Source organism: Muntiacus reevesi, chromosome 1, assembly GCF_963930625.1.
Source record: "Muntiacus reevesi chromosome 1, mMunRee1.1, whole genome shotgun sequence".
In the NCBI taxonomy this organism is placed as follows: domain Eukaryota; kingdom Metazoa; phylum Chordata; class Mammalia; order Artiodactyla; family Cervidae; genus Muntiacus; species Muntiacus reevesi.
Window position 1 is genome coordinate 196064317 of NC_089249.1, and position 17028 is coordinate 196081344.

General features: G+C 52.0%; 1 protein-coding gene, 1 non-coding gene and 1 pseudogene across 2 annotated transcripts in view; 1 reads left to right on the forward strand and 2 right to left on the reverse strand.

Moving 5' to 3' along the window:
* The window catches only part of MYO1F (myosin IF), a 38755-nt gene extending 21727 nt beyond the window's left edge, over nucleotides 1-17028 (reverse strand). Inside the window, exons 1-10 of the mRNA XM_065933251.1 lie at nucleotides 16897-17028; nucleotides 5943-6080; nucleotides 5396-5485; nucleotides 5216-5310; nucleotides 4761-4848; nucleotides 4550-4639; nucleotides 2482-2613; nucleotides 2179-2313; nucleotides 1782-1914; nucleotides 1343-1539 (exon numbers count right to left, since the gene is read on the reverse strand). Of these exons, the coding sequence (XP_065789323.1) occupies nucleotides 1343-1539; nucleotides 1782-1914; nucleotides 2179-2313; nucleotides 2482-2613; nucleotides 4550-4639; nucleotides 4761-4848; nucleotides 5216-5310; nucleotides 5396-5485; nucleotides 5943-6080; nucleotides 16897-16899 (1101 nt within the window). The 5' untranslated portion in view covers nucleotides 16900-17028. The remainder of the gene's footprint in view (nucleotides 1-1342; nucleotides 1540-1781; nucleotides 1915-2178; nucleotides 2314-2481; nucleotides 2614-4549; nucleotides 4640-4760; nucleotides 4849-5215; nucleotides 5311-5395; nucleotides 5486-5942; nucleotides 6081-16896) is intronic.
* LOC136156411 (small nucleolar RNA SNORA70) lies at nucleotides 637-739 on the reverse strand (annotated as a pseudogene).
* Nucleotides 9220-9327, forward strand: LOC136156715 (U6 spliceosomal RNA). Its single transcript, XR_010661201.1, has one exon. It is a non-coding gene; the product is annotated as a U6 spliceosomal RNA (small nuclear RNA).

Consider the following 17028-nt stretch of genomic DNA (forward strand, 5'->3'; position numbering starts at 1 on the left):
CTACAGTCACAATCCTTTTTTTCTGACAGGAAAGTGGGATTTATTGGTGGGCATGAGTAAAGAGCAGGCTTCCCAGGTGGCACTAGAATCTGCCTATCAGTGCAAGAGACAGGTTTGATCCCTGTGTTGGGAAGACCTTCTGGAGGAGGAACTGGCAACTCACTCCAGTATTCTTGCCTGGAGAATCCCATGGACAGAGGAACCTGGTGGGCTACAGTCCATAGGGTTGCAAAGAATCAGGCATGACTGAGGCGACTTAGCATGCCCAAGTAAGAATGGGAAAGGCTCTCATGAGCACAGGGCCCACCATTTGTCCAGGGGGCAGTGATTAGGGCTGTATTTGACCCCACAGCCATCTGGAATGAGCTGCTTTTCTGCCACCATGTTTCCAAATCCATCCACATTAAACTTAGTAAATCCTTGCTTCTAGGAGATATGGATCTCCTGGCAGCCAAAGAACTTGAACTTGGCCCTGTGGAGGGCCTCAAACATATACTCCTTGGTGCGGATGGACATTATGACTTGGCCAGGGTGGACCCTGGCCACTGGGCCCTGGGGCTTTCCAAAGGCACCTTGCACACCTATCTAGAGCCTAGACTGGGGGTCAGCATGTCCATCATGAATGTTCCCTGAAAGGACTGTCTCCAAGACCCCTTAGGCAATAGGCCACCTGCATTACCAAGGAGGCTGCTGTTTGCAACCATTGCATGTTTAGTCACCGTTCTTGACCTTGTCACATCCTGTTCTCGTCCACCATCACCTGGTCCATCACTTGGTCCTTCTGACAGCCGCCTTCATGGCTCTCTCTAAGGCACCCACCCCTCTCCATTCTAGCAGCCCCCATCTTGATCCAGGCCTGGACACTTCTGATAGGCCCCCTCCTGCTTGGGCTCCATGCAACAGCCAAAGTGAAAGTGAAAATATTAGTCGCTCAGTTGTGTCCAACTCTTTGTGACCCTCTGGACTGGAGTCCTCCAGGCTCCTCTGTCCATGGGATGCTCTAGGCAAGAATACTGGAGTGCGTTGCCATTCCTTTCTCCAGGGGATCTTTCCTACCCAGGGATCGAACCCGAGTCTCACTCCTTTGCAGGCAGATTCTGTTCTGTCTGAGCCACCAGGGAAGCCCACAGATTAGTTTTTAAGGAAGACCTTAAGTCTTTAAGATAGACCTTAAATCTCCCATCAAATCACCTCCTGCTCGGTGTGGTACCTCCCACAGCTGGGCATTAGCAAGGTCATGACGGTCAAGATGCTCCCCCTCCCCCTCTTGGCTGGTCCAAGCCCTGGGCCTGCTGCCCCAGAGCCCCTCTCCCCCTACCCCTGTCCCCAGAGCCCCACTTGCCTCCACAAGGAAGTCGAAGAGACGGGAGTAGAGCCCCTTGGCTAGAGCATCCCGTGTGTAGGCTGCCTGCTCCACGTTCAGGGTCACGTCAATGGACTCGCTGCGTCCGCCCCAACGGCTGTCCATCTTGCGGCTGGTCAGTTTCTCCTGCAGCCGCCCACTGTCAATGCCCAGGAGGTAGGCGGGGAAGGCCAGGACTGCCAGGTGGTGGGGTGGGGAGAAAGGGAACAGCCCGTCAGGTTCTTGGGCCTCACACAGGGGCTCCCATCTCTCCCCATTTTTGCCCTGTGACATCGATCTTGTTCGCTTAGGTCCTCAGCTGCTGGGGGCCACAACTGGGAGGAAGCAGTTCACACACACACACACACACACACACACACACACACACACACACACACACACACGCCTCCACCACACCCTCCGCAGCACCCACACTCACGGTCTGCACTCTCCACCCGGGCGTAATTCCCATCTTCGCAGAAGCTGATGTTTCCCAAATGCAAGATGCCCGCCACGAGCTGCAGGACCAGCTCCTGGACGTTGGCCGGGATCCCGATGACTTGCATGGCGCTCTGCAAGCACATGGGGCACAGAGCCTCTGGTGCAAAGCCCGACCTCCAGCCGACCCGTGGGCTAGGCTTCAGTGGCCGCAGCACAGACATGCGGGGCAGGGTGGCGGGGGCGGGGGGACGGTCAGGACACCTGGACCCCTCTCCTGGCTTCTTTTTTTTTTTGCTGTGTGACCTTGGGCAAGTCCCTGTCCCTCTCTGGGCCTTGGTTTCCCGATTTGTAACACAAGAAGGTTTCTGGGGGCTGAAGTGGCAACAGGGGCTCACCAGAGTCTCACTGAAGTCACTCCGGTCATCGGTGCCGTCCACCTTGTAGGTGTCTGACTGGTTGAGGTAGTAATAGTAGTCGGGAGTCATGAGCCCTAGGTTCTGCCGCTGCTCCTGAGAGGCCCCTTCCAGCAACTGCAGGGCAAGTGAAGCTCGTTCACGTGGTGGTGGATGGGTGCAGTCCTCTGTAACCCCCCAGTCCTCGCCATCACGGGCTCCCAAATGCCGACCCTCCCGTGGTATCTGCCCCTGGGCTCCAGTGGGGCTCCCTCTGCCCCAGCCCCACAGCCACCTTCCTTGCACCTGGTAGTAGATGTGGAAATTCCTCTCGTTTTCATTCTGCATGACCACACGGGATTTCTCCAGCAGGAAGTTGGAGATCTTGCCCCCATCCGGCTCCCCACCTCGGCTGAACTGGATCTCAAAGTACTTGCCCTGAACCCGAGAAAGCCACATCAGTCGCCGCCCAGAGTCCTAGGGCTACAGGTGAGGAAGGACTGGGGATGGGTCTTATGAGCCTTCTTCCCCAAGTGACCTCAAGTAGCTCTTCTCTCCCCAACTCCCACTTACTGTTCTTCTCACCAGCTCTTTCCCTCCAGCCTTTGCTTAAGCTGGGTCCTGGGCCAGGAATGCCTTTTCCTCCCTCCCTGATGATTCAGGCCCTAACCTGGGACCTCTAGCCCTGTTGCCATTCCCTTCTCCAGAGGATCTTCCCAACCCAAGAGTCAAACGTGGGTCTCCTGCACTGCAGGTGGATTCTTTATCGTCTGAACCAAAATTATATAAAATAAGGGGCTTCCCAGGTAGCACCAGTGGTAAAGAATCTGCCTGCCAATGCAGGAGACATAAGTACCTCAGTTTTGAACCCTGGATTGGAAAGATCCCCTGGAGAAGGAAGTGGCAACCCACTCCAGTATTCTTGCCTGGGAAATCCCATGGACAGAGGAGCCTGGCAGGCTACAGTCCATGGGGTCGAAAAAGAGTTGGACACCACTGAACACAACAACAGCAATAGGATAGAATAAAATAAAATAAAATAGAATTAAATGTTCTTGTGGTTCATTCATGTTTTTCTGTATATTAGTAGTCTGAAAACACAGACTGTGTGATTCTATTTATATGAAATCCTAAAACTGCTGAAAGTAATCTATGGTGCCAAAAAAAAATTAGAGTGACTTCTTCTTGGGTAAGGTAGAAGTAGAGGCTGATTAGAAAGAGACAAGAGGAGACTTTCTGCAGAGATGGTGATATTCTGTATACTGATAGGAGTGTTGGTTGCATGGGTGTATGCACTTGTCTAAATTAATGAATAGTCCCCTTTAGATATACATATTTTGCTGTATGCAAATTTAACTTTAAAAGAAATGAAAGAGAGCTGCAAATTTATATTGGACTCTGATTAATCATCTGCGTGCTTAAGTGTTTGAGGGAAAGGTATGATCGATGCACATATGATTAAGCAAGAATGGTAAAATATTAATGGTAGAATCTAGGAGATGAGCATACAGGTGTTCACTGTAGTGTTTAGCCTTTCCATGTATATGAAAAATTTAAAATAAAATGTTGGAGAAAATACTTCAAATATAATTATATTGAAATATATTAGAAAATAAAATATAATTAATATTATAGATAGTAATATCTAGGGAAAAAATCTCATTAGTGTCAGAATTCATTAAGCCATTTCCATGTTCAAGCATTTACTGAAATTATTGAAGTCTATGAAAGTGAAAGTGTTAGTCACTCAGTCGTGTCTGACTTTTTGTGACTCCATAGACTGTAGCCCCTGGGCTCCTCTGTCCATGGGATTCTCCAGGCAAGAATACTGGAGTGGGTAACCATTCCCTCCACCAGGGAATCTTCCCGATTCAGGGATCAAACTTGGGTTTCCTGAAGTGCAGGGAGATTCTTTACCATCTAAGCCACCACACCATCCCATTCCAACAGAGGAGACCCACAAGGTTACATTGGTTTTTTTTTTGTCCAAGCCACACATCCAAACAGTGACAGAAAATGATGACAAACCCAAATCTGTTGACCTATTCTGTCTTTCATTAGGCTCAGCAAGCACCTGACACAAAGAAGGACTCCAAGAAGCATTTGATGAAAGAAAGAATGAATGAGGGAATAAATGGGATCTGAAATGCAAATAGGAACAGACGTAGCCTAGTTGCAGCCAGGGAGGAGTATTCAAGCATGGTATGCGGACATGTCTTGGCCTCCACAGAGCTGCTGATGGGGACCTTTTTTTTCAGAGGGATCATGAACAGGAAGCCAGTCTCCCATCGAGGAGCAGGTATTTCCCGTACTCTTGAGCGTATAGGTAAAGGAAAGAGACAGAGACAAACAGTATAGAGGCCACAAGACTCACAAAGCGACTGGAGTTATTGTTGCGCACTGTCTTGGCATTGCCAAAGGCTTCCAGCAGTGGGTTTGATTGAAGGATGATATCTTTCACGTGCTGGGGAAAGAGGCAGGTGGGGGTGGGAAGAGGTCAGACTGAGGTGGGGTGTGGGAGTTTGGAGGTGAGGGGATGAAATTCCGTGTGGGGAGACTCAGCCGCTCTTCCTGTTTTGCCTTACCTGGACCTTCTCGCCTCCACCCGACACCTTGGAGATGTAGCCCATGATATATTTGGCTGCCACTGTCTTCCCAGCTCCACTCTCTCCACTGAGGATGGGGGAGAGAAACGATGGTGAATGACCAGGGGTGGAGGAAGTGACCTTTCTAGCTGGGGCTCTGATCGTTTATTCACTGACACCTATTGGGTGCCAGGCAATAGCCCAGGGGATACCATAGCCAACAAGACGGATCTAAAACTCTATCCTCCCGACACTTAGATGGAACAGGTGGGCAATAACAGAATGAATGCTTAAAATGCTTCATGGATCAGACGGGAGAAGCTAAGTAGAGTGGGGCTGGGGGTGGAGAGGCACAGCGAGGCTCTGTTTGGATCAGGAGTTCCAATTAAACCTCCCTGGGGTGGTGATGCTGTTTGGGGGGCTTTGGGGAGGAGGGTCTGGGGTTCCCACTCTACCTGATGATGACACACTGGTTCTCACAGTCTATAAGCATGTTCCGGTACATATTGTCGGTGAGGGCGTAGATGTGCGGGGGATTCTCATACTGGGCCTGGTGGGAGAGACCAGGGCTCAGCCTAGGGCTAAGGTCAGGGGGAAGCCTTGTGGCTGTGGCTCCCACCCGGTCCCCGCCTCACCGCGCCCTGGTAGAGGTCGATCTCGCGGTCTGTGAAGTAGGGCATCTGCTTGAAGGGGTTTACGGAGATGAGCACGGAGCCAATGTAGGTCTGGGGTGAGGGTGGTTAAGGGCCATGCAGTGTCCTGGCAAGCTGTGTCCCTCAAGGGGCCCTGTCCCCTCCTCCTGCTCCCTTGGGGCCTCCCCATGACTTGGAGGAAGAGATGGAGATATTCCAGGTGTCTTAGGAAAAAACTGAGCTGGATCCAGAAAGAGGGGAACAGCAGGTGCTGTGCCTGAGTTGCCCCAGAGCAGAGGGAGCAGTGAGAGCCACGGTCACTCCCAACAGGAGCCCCCCTGCCACTCCGCTATACCTGGGTCCTAACGCCCTGAGCTCTTGCTGCCCATCCCCACTCTTCCTGTGGTTAGGTAGGCGTGTCCCTTCCGGCCTACAGCCTCTCTTTCATCCTCCCCTGCCCTCATCCACCCACCATCCCTCCATCCACTGGTCAGTCATCCTCCTGTCCCTGAGTCCTGCATCTGCCCACCCCGCCCACGGCCCAGGGTACAAAGATGTAGTCATCCATGAAGCGCTTGCGGAGGTTGCCCACGATGGCGTCCTCAGTGATCTGGGGTAGAAGCACCATGTCGTCCACGCCGCTCTGCTTCACATTGTGGCTCTGCCAGTGGAAGCGCTCCTTGCTACCCTGGGGGTGGGGGAGGTGGGGTGACGGTGAGCCCCTGCAGGGGACGTGGCGGGGGCTGGTGCCTCAGCACTCCTCCCCTTCCCACCTGGCTCACCTACATCATCAGCTTCTGATGCTGTCCCCTTGCCCACCTGCCACCTCCCTCCCTCCTTCCCCATCTCAGGGACGACAAGAGAGGGAGACAAGGTCTAGTCCCCAAAGAGGAGGACAGACAGAATGACAGCTTGGATATGTCTCTCAGCCCTCTCTCTTTTGGTACCAGCATCCCTCTACTTTGTATCCCGTTGCCATGGAGCAGAGGGTGATGCCTGCCCAGTGGGGCAGAGTGTGCTTGGGGATCTGGCAAATATGGGAGGGGAGGAGGGCATCAGGGAAGGCTTGATGGGGGAGCTCCCCCCCCCCCATCTCTCACATCTCCAGCCCATCCCTCCCTCCCTTGGCCCAGGCTGAGTTCCTGACTTTTCCCTGGCATTTGACCCAAGACGCTTGCTCCTTGGAAGAAAAGCTATGACGAACAGTGTATTAAAAAGCAGAGACATCACTTTGCTGGCAAATTTCCGTGTAGTCAAAGCTATGGTTTTTCCAATAGTCAGGTATGGATGTGAGAATTGGACCATAAAGGAGGGTGAGTCCTGAAGAGTTGATGCTTTCGAACTGTGCTGCTGGAGAAGACTCTTGAGAATCCTTTGGACAGCAAGGAGATCAAACTAGTCAATCCTAAAGGATATCAACCCTGAATATTCATTGGAAGGACTGATGCTGAAACTGAAGCTTCAACACTTTGGCCACCTGATGTGAAGAGCTGACTCATTGGAAAAGACTCTGATCTAAGATTGAAAGCAAAAGGAGAAGGGGGCGGCAGAGGATGAGATGGTTGGATGGCATCACCGACTCAACATACATGAGTTTGAACAAACTCTGGGGGATAGTGAAGGACAAGAAAGCCTGGCGAGCTGCAGTCCATGGGGTTGCAAAGAAATCGGACATGACTGAATGACTGAACAACGTTTCCACCTCAAGGTGACCTTCTTCCCCCCACTTGCTTCCTCCTACCTTGGGGTCCTCCTAGCCCGTCCCCCTGAGATTCTCTCAGTCACCATGTGTCTGTGATCTCTGCCTCAGTGACCTTGGTCCTCAGATCCCCCAGGCTTCCCACCACCCCTGCCGTGGTCTCCATCCTTAGAGAGTCAGTTCTGGCACATTCCAAGCTTCCACTTTCCCTTTTAATTTTCTCCCTCAGCTTTTCATCAGCTGACACCTTTCTTTGGCCTCAAGGCAAGGAGGAGACTCAGACACAAGTTCCCCATTTAAACTCCTCCTCCAGGAAGCCTGCCAGGAATGCTCTCCTCTTAGACCAGCTGAGGTCATCCAGTACCTTAAACACTTCAGCACACTGGCCCTCTCAGGCACTCTCTGCCTCTGTTCTATATACCCTGTCACAGAGGGATCGGGCACAGAGTGGTGGAGCTCTCCTAGCTGGTAACTCATGCTCAGACAAGGTGTCCCTCCTGCAGGAATCCCCACACCCACCAGACCTGGAGCCCCTGGAGGGCAGGGATTTGGACTAAGTCCTTTCTCAGCCCCCGCAGGGAGGACCTGGCAAGGGACAAGGTCAAAGAAAGAAACCCAGCTTTAGAGGAAGCCCCCAAGAACAAAGATGCATATGTGATAAGACGCTTCAGTCACATCCGACTCTTTGCAACTCTATGGACTGTAGCTCACCAGGTCCTCTGTCTATGGGATTCTCCAGACAAGATATTCAAGTGGGTTCCCAAGCCCTCCTCCAGGGGATCGCCCTGACCTAGGGATCGAACCTGCAGCCCTTATGTCCCGTGTATTGGCAGGCAGGTTCTTTACCACTAGCACCACTTGGGAAACTCAAGAGCAAAGATACTGGGAACCAAAGTCAGGTCTTCAAAGATGACCAGGACTTGCCAGGGGAGTGGAGATCGTGTGCTGGGCCCATCTGGGAGGGGATTCAGGCAGAGATCAAGCGGGTGGGTCAGCGTGGGCAACTTCAGGGCAGAGGTAGATGAGAATTCAGTCTCTCCCAGTGCTCCCCAGGGGGAATTGGGGAGCCATAGAAGGTTCCTGAGCAGGGGAGGTGCTAGCTCAGATTCTGGTCATGCTGACAGTCTCTGAGGTGGGGGGTTGGGGCGGGGATTCATGGAATGATATCCAGAGACATTAAATCAGCCCAGTTTTGGGTGTGGGTTAGATCTGGGTTCTGATCCTGGCTGTGTGACCTAACATTGCTCTGAGCCTCAGTGACTTCATCTGTAAAATGGGAGGAGCAGCCTTACTTTCCAGGGTTGAAAAGAGAGATTAACTGCTTTGGGGGAACAAAGTGGGGAAGGGGAAGGGTTCCCAAAAGAGGGACACTTGACAGAATTAACATTCACCAAGCATCTATGACACGCCCGATGCTGGAGGCAGGTGTTGCCAATTTTTTTTTTTTAAACTTATTTTGCATTGGGGTGTAGCTGATTAACAAAAATGTTGTGATAGTTTCAGGTGAGCAGTGAAGGGACTCAGCCCTGCAAGGTGTCACCCATATTATTGGCAATCGTCATAGCTCAGTGCCGTAAAGTCTGGGAAGGAGATTGGGGCCCGAGAGGGATTTGACCCTTGACTAAGGATGCAGCTAACCTGGTTCCAAGGACGTGGAGTTCAAATCCAGGGTCATCTGACAGCAAAGGCCAGGTTTTTGCATCTACATTCGTGAGTGGCTGGGCTCCAGGGGGCTTTGGGGATGGTGTGTGAAAGCTGAGAAGAGTTTTGATCAAGTACAGAGAGAAAAGGTTCAGCAGACAGAGTGAACTGCCAGGGCAAGTACAGAGGTGTGACTGAAGCAGGAAGAGAAAGCAGAGGAGGGAGTGTTTGGGGGAGGGTAGGGGGGAGGAAGGGGCAGGGCTGGAGCCCCTGAGACTGCTTCTAGCCTGATTATTGAGAGTGAATTTTTCTTTCTTTTTTAAAAAAGAACATGGAGAAGGGCATGGCAACCCACTCCAGTATTCTTGCCTTGAGAATCCCATGGGCAGAGGAGCCTGATGGGCTACAGTCCATGGGGTCGCAATGAGTTGGAAACGACTGAAGCAACTTAGCACACACACGTAGTAAATAAAAAGATACATATGGAGTGCTTGCTTTGGCAGCACATATACTAAAATTGGAGCGATACAGAGAAGATTAGCTACGGCCCTTGTGCAAGGATGACACGCAAATTCGTGAAGCATTCCATATTTTTAAGTTAGAAAGAAAAACACCAATACAGTATACTAACGCACACATATGGAATTCAGAAAGATGGTAACGATGACCCTATATGCGAGACAGCAGAAGAGGCACAAATGTAAAGAACAGTCTTTCAGACTCTGTGGGAGAAGGCAAGGGTGGGATGATTTGAGAGAATAGCACTGAAACATGTGTATTATCATATGTGAAACAGATCGCCAGTCAGGGTTAGATGCATGAGACAAGTGCTCAGGGCTGGTGCACTGGGATGACCCTGAGGGATAGGATGGGATGGGGAGGGAGGCGGGAGGGGGGTTCAGGATGGGAAACACATGTACACCCATGGCTGATTCATGCCAATGTATGGCAAAAACCACTACAATATTGTAAAATAATTAGCTTCCAATTAAAATAAATAAATTTTTAAAAAATAAAAAAAAATAAAAAAGAACACTATTTTATTATTCTTACTGTTATTTAGTTTATTTATTGGGTGCCATGCAGATTTGCGACTTCGGTTCCCTGACTAGGGATTTAATCCATGCCCCCTGCACTGGAAGTGCAGTCCTAACCACAGGACCATCAGGGAAGTCCCAAGTGTGAATTTTTCCAGTGGCAATTATGGCCCCATCTCTTTGTTGGCGGCTTCCCATCACTGCCATCCCCATGCAGCCACTCCACAGAGATTTCTTGAGCACCTAGTCTGTGCCAGTAACCTAGGACTTTAGGAAGAACTCTTTCAGTTCCTCACTCCCTTGCCTCTAAGTCTTTGCAGATGTTGAGCCCTCTGCCCAGAACATCCTTCCTGCCTGGTTAACAATGCCAGTCTAGGGACTTTCCTACTGGTCCAGTGGTTAATAACCCACCAACCAATGTGGGGGACACAGGTTCAATCCCTGGTCTGGGAAGATCCCACTTGCTGCAGAGCAACTCAGCCTGTGCACAACTCCTGAGTCTGCTTGCTGCAACTACTGAAGCCTGTGTGCCTAGAGCCTGTGCTCTGCAACAAGAGACGCCACCACAATGAGAAGGCCTTGTACCTCAACTAGTGAGTAGCCCCCACTCGTGGCAACTAGAGAAAGCATACATGCAGCAGCAAAGACTCAGTGAAGCCAAAAAAAAAAAAAAAGCCAATCTTTACCTTAAGAAATGGCTCAGGTGACACCTCCTCCTAGAAGACCTCCCTGATTCCAGGCCAGGTCAAGTGCTCCCTCTAGATCTGCCAACTCTCTGGGCATCCCTCTCCATAACCCCATCCCCGATCTGGATGTTGTGAGTGCTATCTGGGGTTATACTGCTCCTCAGGGTGCTTTAAGAATTGTGAGAGGACTTTCTTGGTTGTCCAGTGGTTAAGAATCCGCTTGCTAATGCAGGGGACACAGGTTTGATCCCTGATCTGGGAACTAAGATCCCACTTGCGGTGGGGCAACTAAGCTCGCTCTACAACTAGTAAAGTCTGCACACCCCAGAGTCTGTGCTCTGCAACAAGAGAAGCCGCCACAATGGGAATCCTGTGCACCTCAGCGAAGATTAGCCCCTGCTCACTGCAACTAGAGAAAGCCCACAAGCAGCAACAAAGACCCAGCGTAGCCATAAATAGGTAGCTTAATTAATTTAAGAAAAAGAAAAAAGCATCCAGTGTTTAGAAGCTTACGTTGCTCGTGAGGTTAATGTGTCCTACTTGGGGTGGGGGGGGTGGGGCTGTCTCGCTGGCTGTGTTGAGGTGTTAGCACCTGGCCACTCCGGTGACAGTTCTTGGGCCACTGGCCTGAGCACTTTCATCTTTCCATGCACATTTTATTCTAAATGACTCTCTCCTGGCCTTGCAGGGGACCACATTCAATGTTTCTGAAAGATGGAAGTTAGTGTGATTTGTTGCATGTGAATTTCATTTCAGTGTTTCAAGGGGGCCTGCTGAGATGTTTGCTACAAGAAGCAGGTGCTGGGTGTGATGGGCTTCCCAGGTGGCTCAGTGGTAAAGAATCCGCCTGCCAATACAGGAGACGTGGGTTCTCTCCCTGGGTTGGGAAGATCCCCTGGAGAAGGAGATGGCAACTCACTCCAGTATTCTTGCCTGGAAAACCCCGTGGACAGAGGAGCCTGGTGGGCTACAGTCCATGGGGTCACAAAGAGACGGACAAGGCAGCGACTGAGCAACAGCAACTGGGTGTGATGCTCTGAGAGCCCTGGGATACAGCAGGAAGGTAGGTGGGGGAGGACAAGGTTTCGGGAACAGCAGCGTGGAGGGGTTAGCAAGTATCCCATGGCAGAGGCTGAGTTTGGAGGCAGCCAGGACCTGGGGTGGCCAGTTGGGAGAAGCAGGGAGCTGTCGACTGGACCCCCAGCTGCTAAAGAACTTCACGCTCACTGGAGGCTCAGAGGGTCCCCCCATGGACACCTCAGGGTCAAGTCAACTTGGGAGGTCAGGAGGTATAGACTGGGAGAGAGGACTGCTTTTGGACAGTCTGGCCAAGAACGGGAAGAGGGAAAGAGGCTTTGTGGGGAAGGAAGGGTCAGGGGAGTGTACTTTCTATTTTTAAAATAAGGAGACCAGCTGGTGTGTTGGTGAGAAGAGCAAAATTTTAAATGAAAATTTAAATACAGGGGATGAAGTGGTGTCATTCAGGGACCTGGTGGGGCTGCAGTTTCCCTGAGTCGGGCTGGGGAGGTTGGGAGGGTGAACTGGAAGTGGATTCTCTCTCTGAAGACCTCAAAGGGTGGGGCGTGGGTGGTAACTACGGTAACCGGGAACAACAATACGTAACAAAAGTTCACACCCCACTGGCACTTATTTTGTGCCAGACACTGGTCTAAGCTTTTTCCGTGAATTATCTCATCGCATCCTCTGGGCACACGCCTGGGTCAGTACTCTGATTAGGTCCATCTTGCGAAAGAGAAAACTATGGCCTGGAGAGAGAGGTTAAGTGTCCTCCCTAAGGTCACACAGCTGAAAGGGAAGCTGGGTCTGTGTTGGGAATGGCCAGGGTTGGTGCTATATAGGCCTGATGAGGACGGGGAGGAGACACGTATGGTCCTGTCCAGGGTTTCCTCTTTGGGGTCATCCTGATCTCCATACTCTTGGGACCCCCTCAGGCTCAGCTGAGACTACAGGCTACTTCCTTTCTCTGAGGTCAGAGGCCCTGAGGCCGGCTGTGTCTGGCTGGCTCTCCTGGCCCCTAGAACTTGGTTCCTCTTCCTGCCCCTCCCTCCTTTCCCCACCCAGTGGAGTGGGCCTCTGCCTCTAGCAGCCCCTCCTTCTGTGTCCAGCCCCAGGAAGCTGGGACCCCCGGATCCAGCCGAGTTCTACATGATCACACAAAAGACCCGTGGGTTGTTTGTGATGGAGAGAGAGGTTTTGCTCAAGGGGGTACAGTGTGAGGGAGGAGAGTTGAGAATTTTGGCAAGGGATGAACTGGGTGTGAGGCCTGGCCTGACACTTGGCTATGGGACCCCAGGGAGGCCACTTCACATCGCCAAGCCTCAGTTGCCCCATCTGTAGAACGGGTGCCATAATAAATCTCCTCCGTGGGCTTGCTGGGGAAAATAAACAAGCCAGTGCTGAGAAAAGATCCACTGGGTTGCCTCAGGAAATGGCAGCCAGTGTCCCCAAGAGCATTTAGTGAAAGTGGTCAGTGTTTGATAATATAGAGGAGCTGGTCAACATAGATTTGTTGAATGAATAAATGAATGAAGTGTCATTGCGATAAGACTGCCTCCTATCCTGTGCCATTGGTATCCATCTCTTTGTGTCCCCCAAGTCTCTGAGGGTCAAGTTGAAGCTGTTTGTTCCTCCCTTGGGGGTGAGGGTGTAACAGAGAGCTTGTGGTCACAGTTGACCACAAGTCAGATATGACTCAACAGGCTGGAGTTCTTGTGAAAGATAGTCAGGGGCATGAGGTGACTGGGAGGGAAAAGAGAACATATTTTCTAACTTCAGCTCTTCAGAGAGGCTCCCCCACAACTTACAGCAGAGGCATGGGGCTGCAGCTTCCCTGGTGCCAAAGAAGGGAGAACCAAGGGCTGGGGCATTGGAGCCCTGTAGTGAAAACACTTTCTGAACTCCTACTATGCATGGAGGTCTGTGGGGACCAGGACTAGACTCTGCTCTTGAGTAACTCAGAAACGAGTTGTCCAGGGGAGACAGTGATCCCAATCAGACTGCACGAAGAAGAACTGAGGCAATCAGAGAGGGCTTCCTGTAGGAGGCTGAGGCAATCAGAGCAGGCTTCCTGTAGGAGACAGACCTTGAAATGTGAATGTTTCAGAATGTTGTCAGTGGTGGCAGCAGGAGCAATGGGCCAGAAGGCCTTGGGTGCGTGTGGGACACCAGGATTCTAGTTGCTTGAACTAAAAACTAGACTATAGGAGTCAGCCCACACCCTCAGGTGGCCTCTCACCTGGACGGAGGAGGAAGAGGTTGTCGATCAAGGTGGCCGTACAAAGTGTGACCTTGGGGATCACTGGTTGAAATCCTCTACTATCTTGGGGCTCCTGGCCACTTGCCGAATCTCCCTGCCTCTGTTTTCTCATTGGGCAAATGGGAATATCGAGGACTATGGGCCTCAAGGGCAGCTGTGCAGATTCAACGAGGCGAAGCTTGCCAAGAGGAAACACTAGCCTCTCTCCCCGTCGCCAGTGGCAGCAGCAGCAGCAACCTTAAGCTGGCCAATCCCACAGGCTCGGGACACAGAGCCAGCAGGAGAAGGGCTGGTGGAGCGAGTTTTTGCAATCTGCACCAACTGCTCTGGCCTCCCTGCTCCTGGGTGGTGATGAGCAGAGCCTCAGACTGGAGAGAACAACGAAGCAGCCACTTCCTTCCTCGCCGGGGTCCTGCGTGCTGTGGTTGCCAGCTGGTGGTGAGGTGAAGCTGCTGTGGCAGGGGCTGCAGGAGCCGCCCTCGGCCCCTGGCCCCACCCTGGGCCCCTGCTGTGCCCTTGGCGCCTGGGTCCTGCTCTGTGGGGCTCTGGGGACACGCCCTGCATCTCTACCCCATGCAACCAACAGTCTCACCTCCAACGGCTCTCAGGTCTCCCCCTCCCTTGGGAGGGGTGTCTCAGGCTTCTTTGGCCCTAACCAGAGGCCATTCTCCAACATCTGGGGATCCTTGTCCTTCTAGCATCTTTTTCCTTCACCCTCTCTTGGCCTCCAGCCTTTTCTGTCCATCCCCATGACTGCCGCCCCTGGCTCAAGCAGCCACATTACTGGTCTCCCGGCTTCATGTCTGTACTTTCAAAACAACCACCATTACTCTCATGTCACCACCATTATCAACTGAGGACAACCAATTGCTGCCTTTACCTGCCCCTGAGCCGAAGTCAAACAGAAACTGCTGATAACCTTAATGCCAGCTAACATCAAACAGAAGAACGAAGGATTCCACTACCCATTTGCTTACCATCACTCACCACCATCAGCAATCATTACCACCGGCACCAACAGCCCATAATAACCAATCACCATCGACAGTAACAACCACAATCACAATAGTAGCCGTCAACAACCACATGTAACCTACCACCATTGAAGCGGCGGTCAGTTGTTCTCTAGTCACTAAATCGTAACTAGCAGTCACAGACTCTTCTGCGACGCTGTGGACTGTAGCCTGCCAAGCTTCTCTGTAAACGGGATTTTCCAGGCAAGAATACTGGAATGGGTTGCTATTTCCTTCTCCAGGGGATCTCCCCGACCCAGGGATCGAAGGCAGTGTCCTGTGTTGGCAAACAGATTCTTTAGCACTGAGCCACCTAGGAAGTTCAGCATTCAATCATACCCCTTTCCAGACCAACAGTGCATCACCACCAGTCCCAAGACTGTCACCCAAATCATCAATGAATGACCAAGAGCAAATGAACATCACTGTCACCACCCAACTTCAGACAATGACCAACTGCCATTATTCTAGAGATCAAACCTCCAGAGGAAAACAAGCAACCGCCAGCCACCAATATTCAACACTAGCTGGCACTAAAAGCAGCCATCCCTGCCACCACCACACCACCGACATGGGACAGCTGACAGCAACGACCGTCATGAACAATGACATCAACAACCCAACTCTTCCACAGGAACCAAGAACGAAGCCACATCCATCCATCACCATGGCTAACTCCCACCATGAATATGCATCAGCCACAATGGTTGCTGCTGTGTATGGAGAATATTATGTGCTCTGTGAAGCACTTGACAAGCATCATTTCACTGACTCTTTCAACACTCCTTCTGGCACCCAGCACCCCTCCAGGAAGATGTCAGCACCCCTAGACAGAGGTATTAACCTCATGGATAAATTACACTCTTTTTTTTTTTTTTTTTTAAATTTGTGATCCTCTTGGGTGAGTTTCTCCCTTCCCAGACCTGGTTGGCCAAGCAAATCATTGACTCAGCATTTCACACGGTTTCCTTGGGAGGGGTTGCTTTTCTCTCAAGTAGCAAATTATTTCCTGTGTTTCTTTGATCAAGGAGTCTTCCTGGCCCGGCTCCGTCTTGGAAGGGCTTCCATCTCAAGCCCAGAGCTCTAGCTGATGGTTTGCTTGTGGGTTACCCAGAGGGGTCTGTGGCCCGTGATGCCCCATCTATCACTGGCTTTCTGAAATAGGGTGATCTCGAAATCCCTGCCTCCACATTGCAGCAACTACCAGGAGACCTGCAGTTGTCACTCTTAGCCCTGTGACTGTCCCCAGCCACACGCCCTAATGGACAGGTTGACAAAAAATGAAAGCTGAAGTGGCTTGCAGAACCATGGAACTTTGGCTGCGGGGGACAGAGGTGTGACATTTATAGCCAGCCAAGTCTCCTCTTCATGAGTGTGACATGATGCTACTGGATCTAGACCGAGGACCATGACTGTCTCTACAACCTTATCACCACAGTCATCATCAGACCTCAGTCTCACCAGGCGGTGATGCTTCTGGGTGCAGTGTTTTTTCCCTGCCACCCTCCAGCAGAAGGTAGCGTGGTGGTATGGACAGGTTTCATCTCACCCACTCCCGCTTCTGTGATGACTATGCCAAACCACCCTGGCACCCACACTGGGATGCCGGCATGCCACCGTCATGGCAACCCACCACCCACTTGACCCAGCTTTCTCTCCCAACTGTGGTGGACTCAGAGAGGCTGGATCCCAAGACCCTCTGAAGGTTCCCCCAAACACCTCCACATCCTGAGAGACTTCCTAATATGACATGCGTGGGAACTGAGGCCTGCAGAGGGGGAGGTGACTGGCCCAAGGCCACACAGGGAGATGAGGCACCAAACTCGGCTGGGAACTGGGTTCCCCACACCCCAGGAAAGGGGTTTGTCCCTGCACCTGCAGGCACTGTGTGAGCCTTCAAAACCATCTTCTGTCCTTCGGTTACTGCTCCGTCCTTGGTGCCCCATCCCCACCCTGGCATCTTGTCCACCATCCAAAGGGAGCTTGGTGCCCGGTGTGGGATGCTTGGAGCACCTGAGTTGTAGGGCAGAATCCCAGAGAGCCTGCTGTGCCCATTCCCATGGTCCCACTTTCTGGTGGCGGCCTCTAGACACTTCCATCTGACTGGTGCCCCCGACTGCGGCACTTCAGGGCCCACCCTGAATGACTTACCATGGTGGGGGCTGGTGTCTGGGTCCCTGGGGAGGTGCCTGGAGGGGTCGTGGGAGGGGTGCAGGCTCAGGAGGCTCCTGGGGGCGGCTCGGGCATGGCCCTGCTCCTGCTCCTCTGGCAGACTCCCGGCCC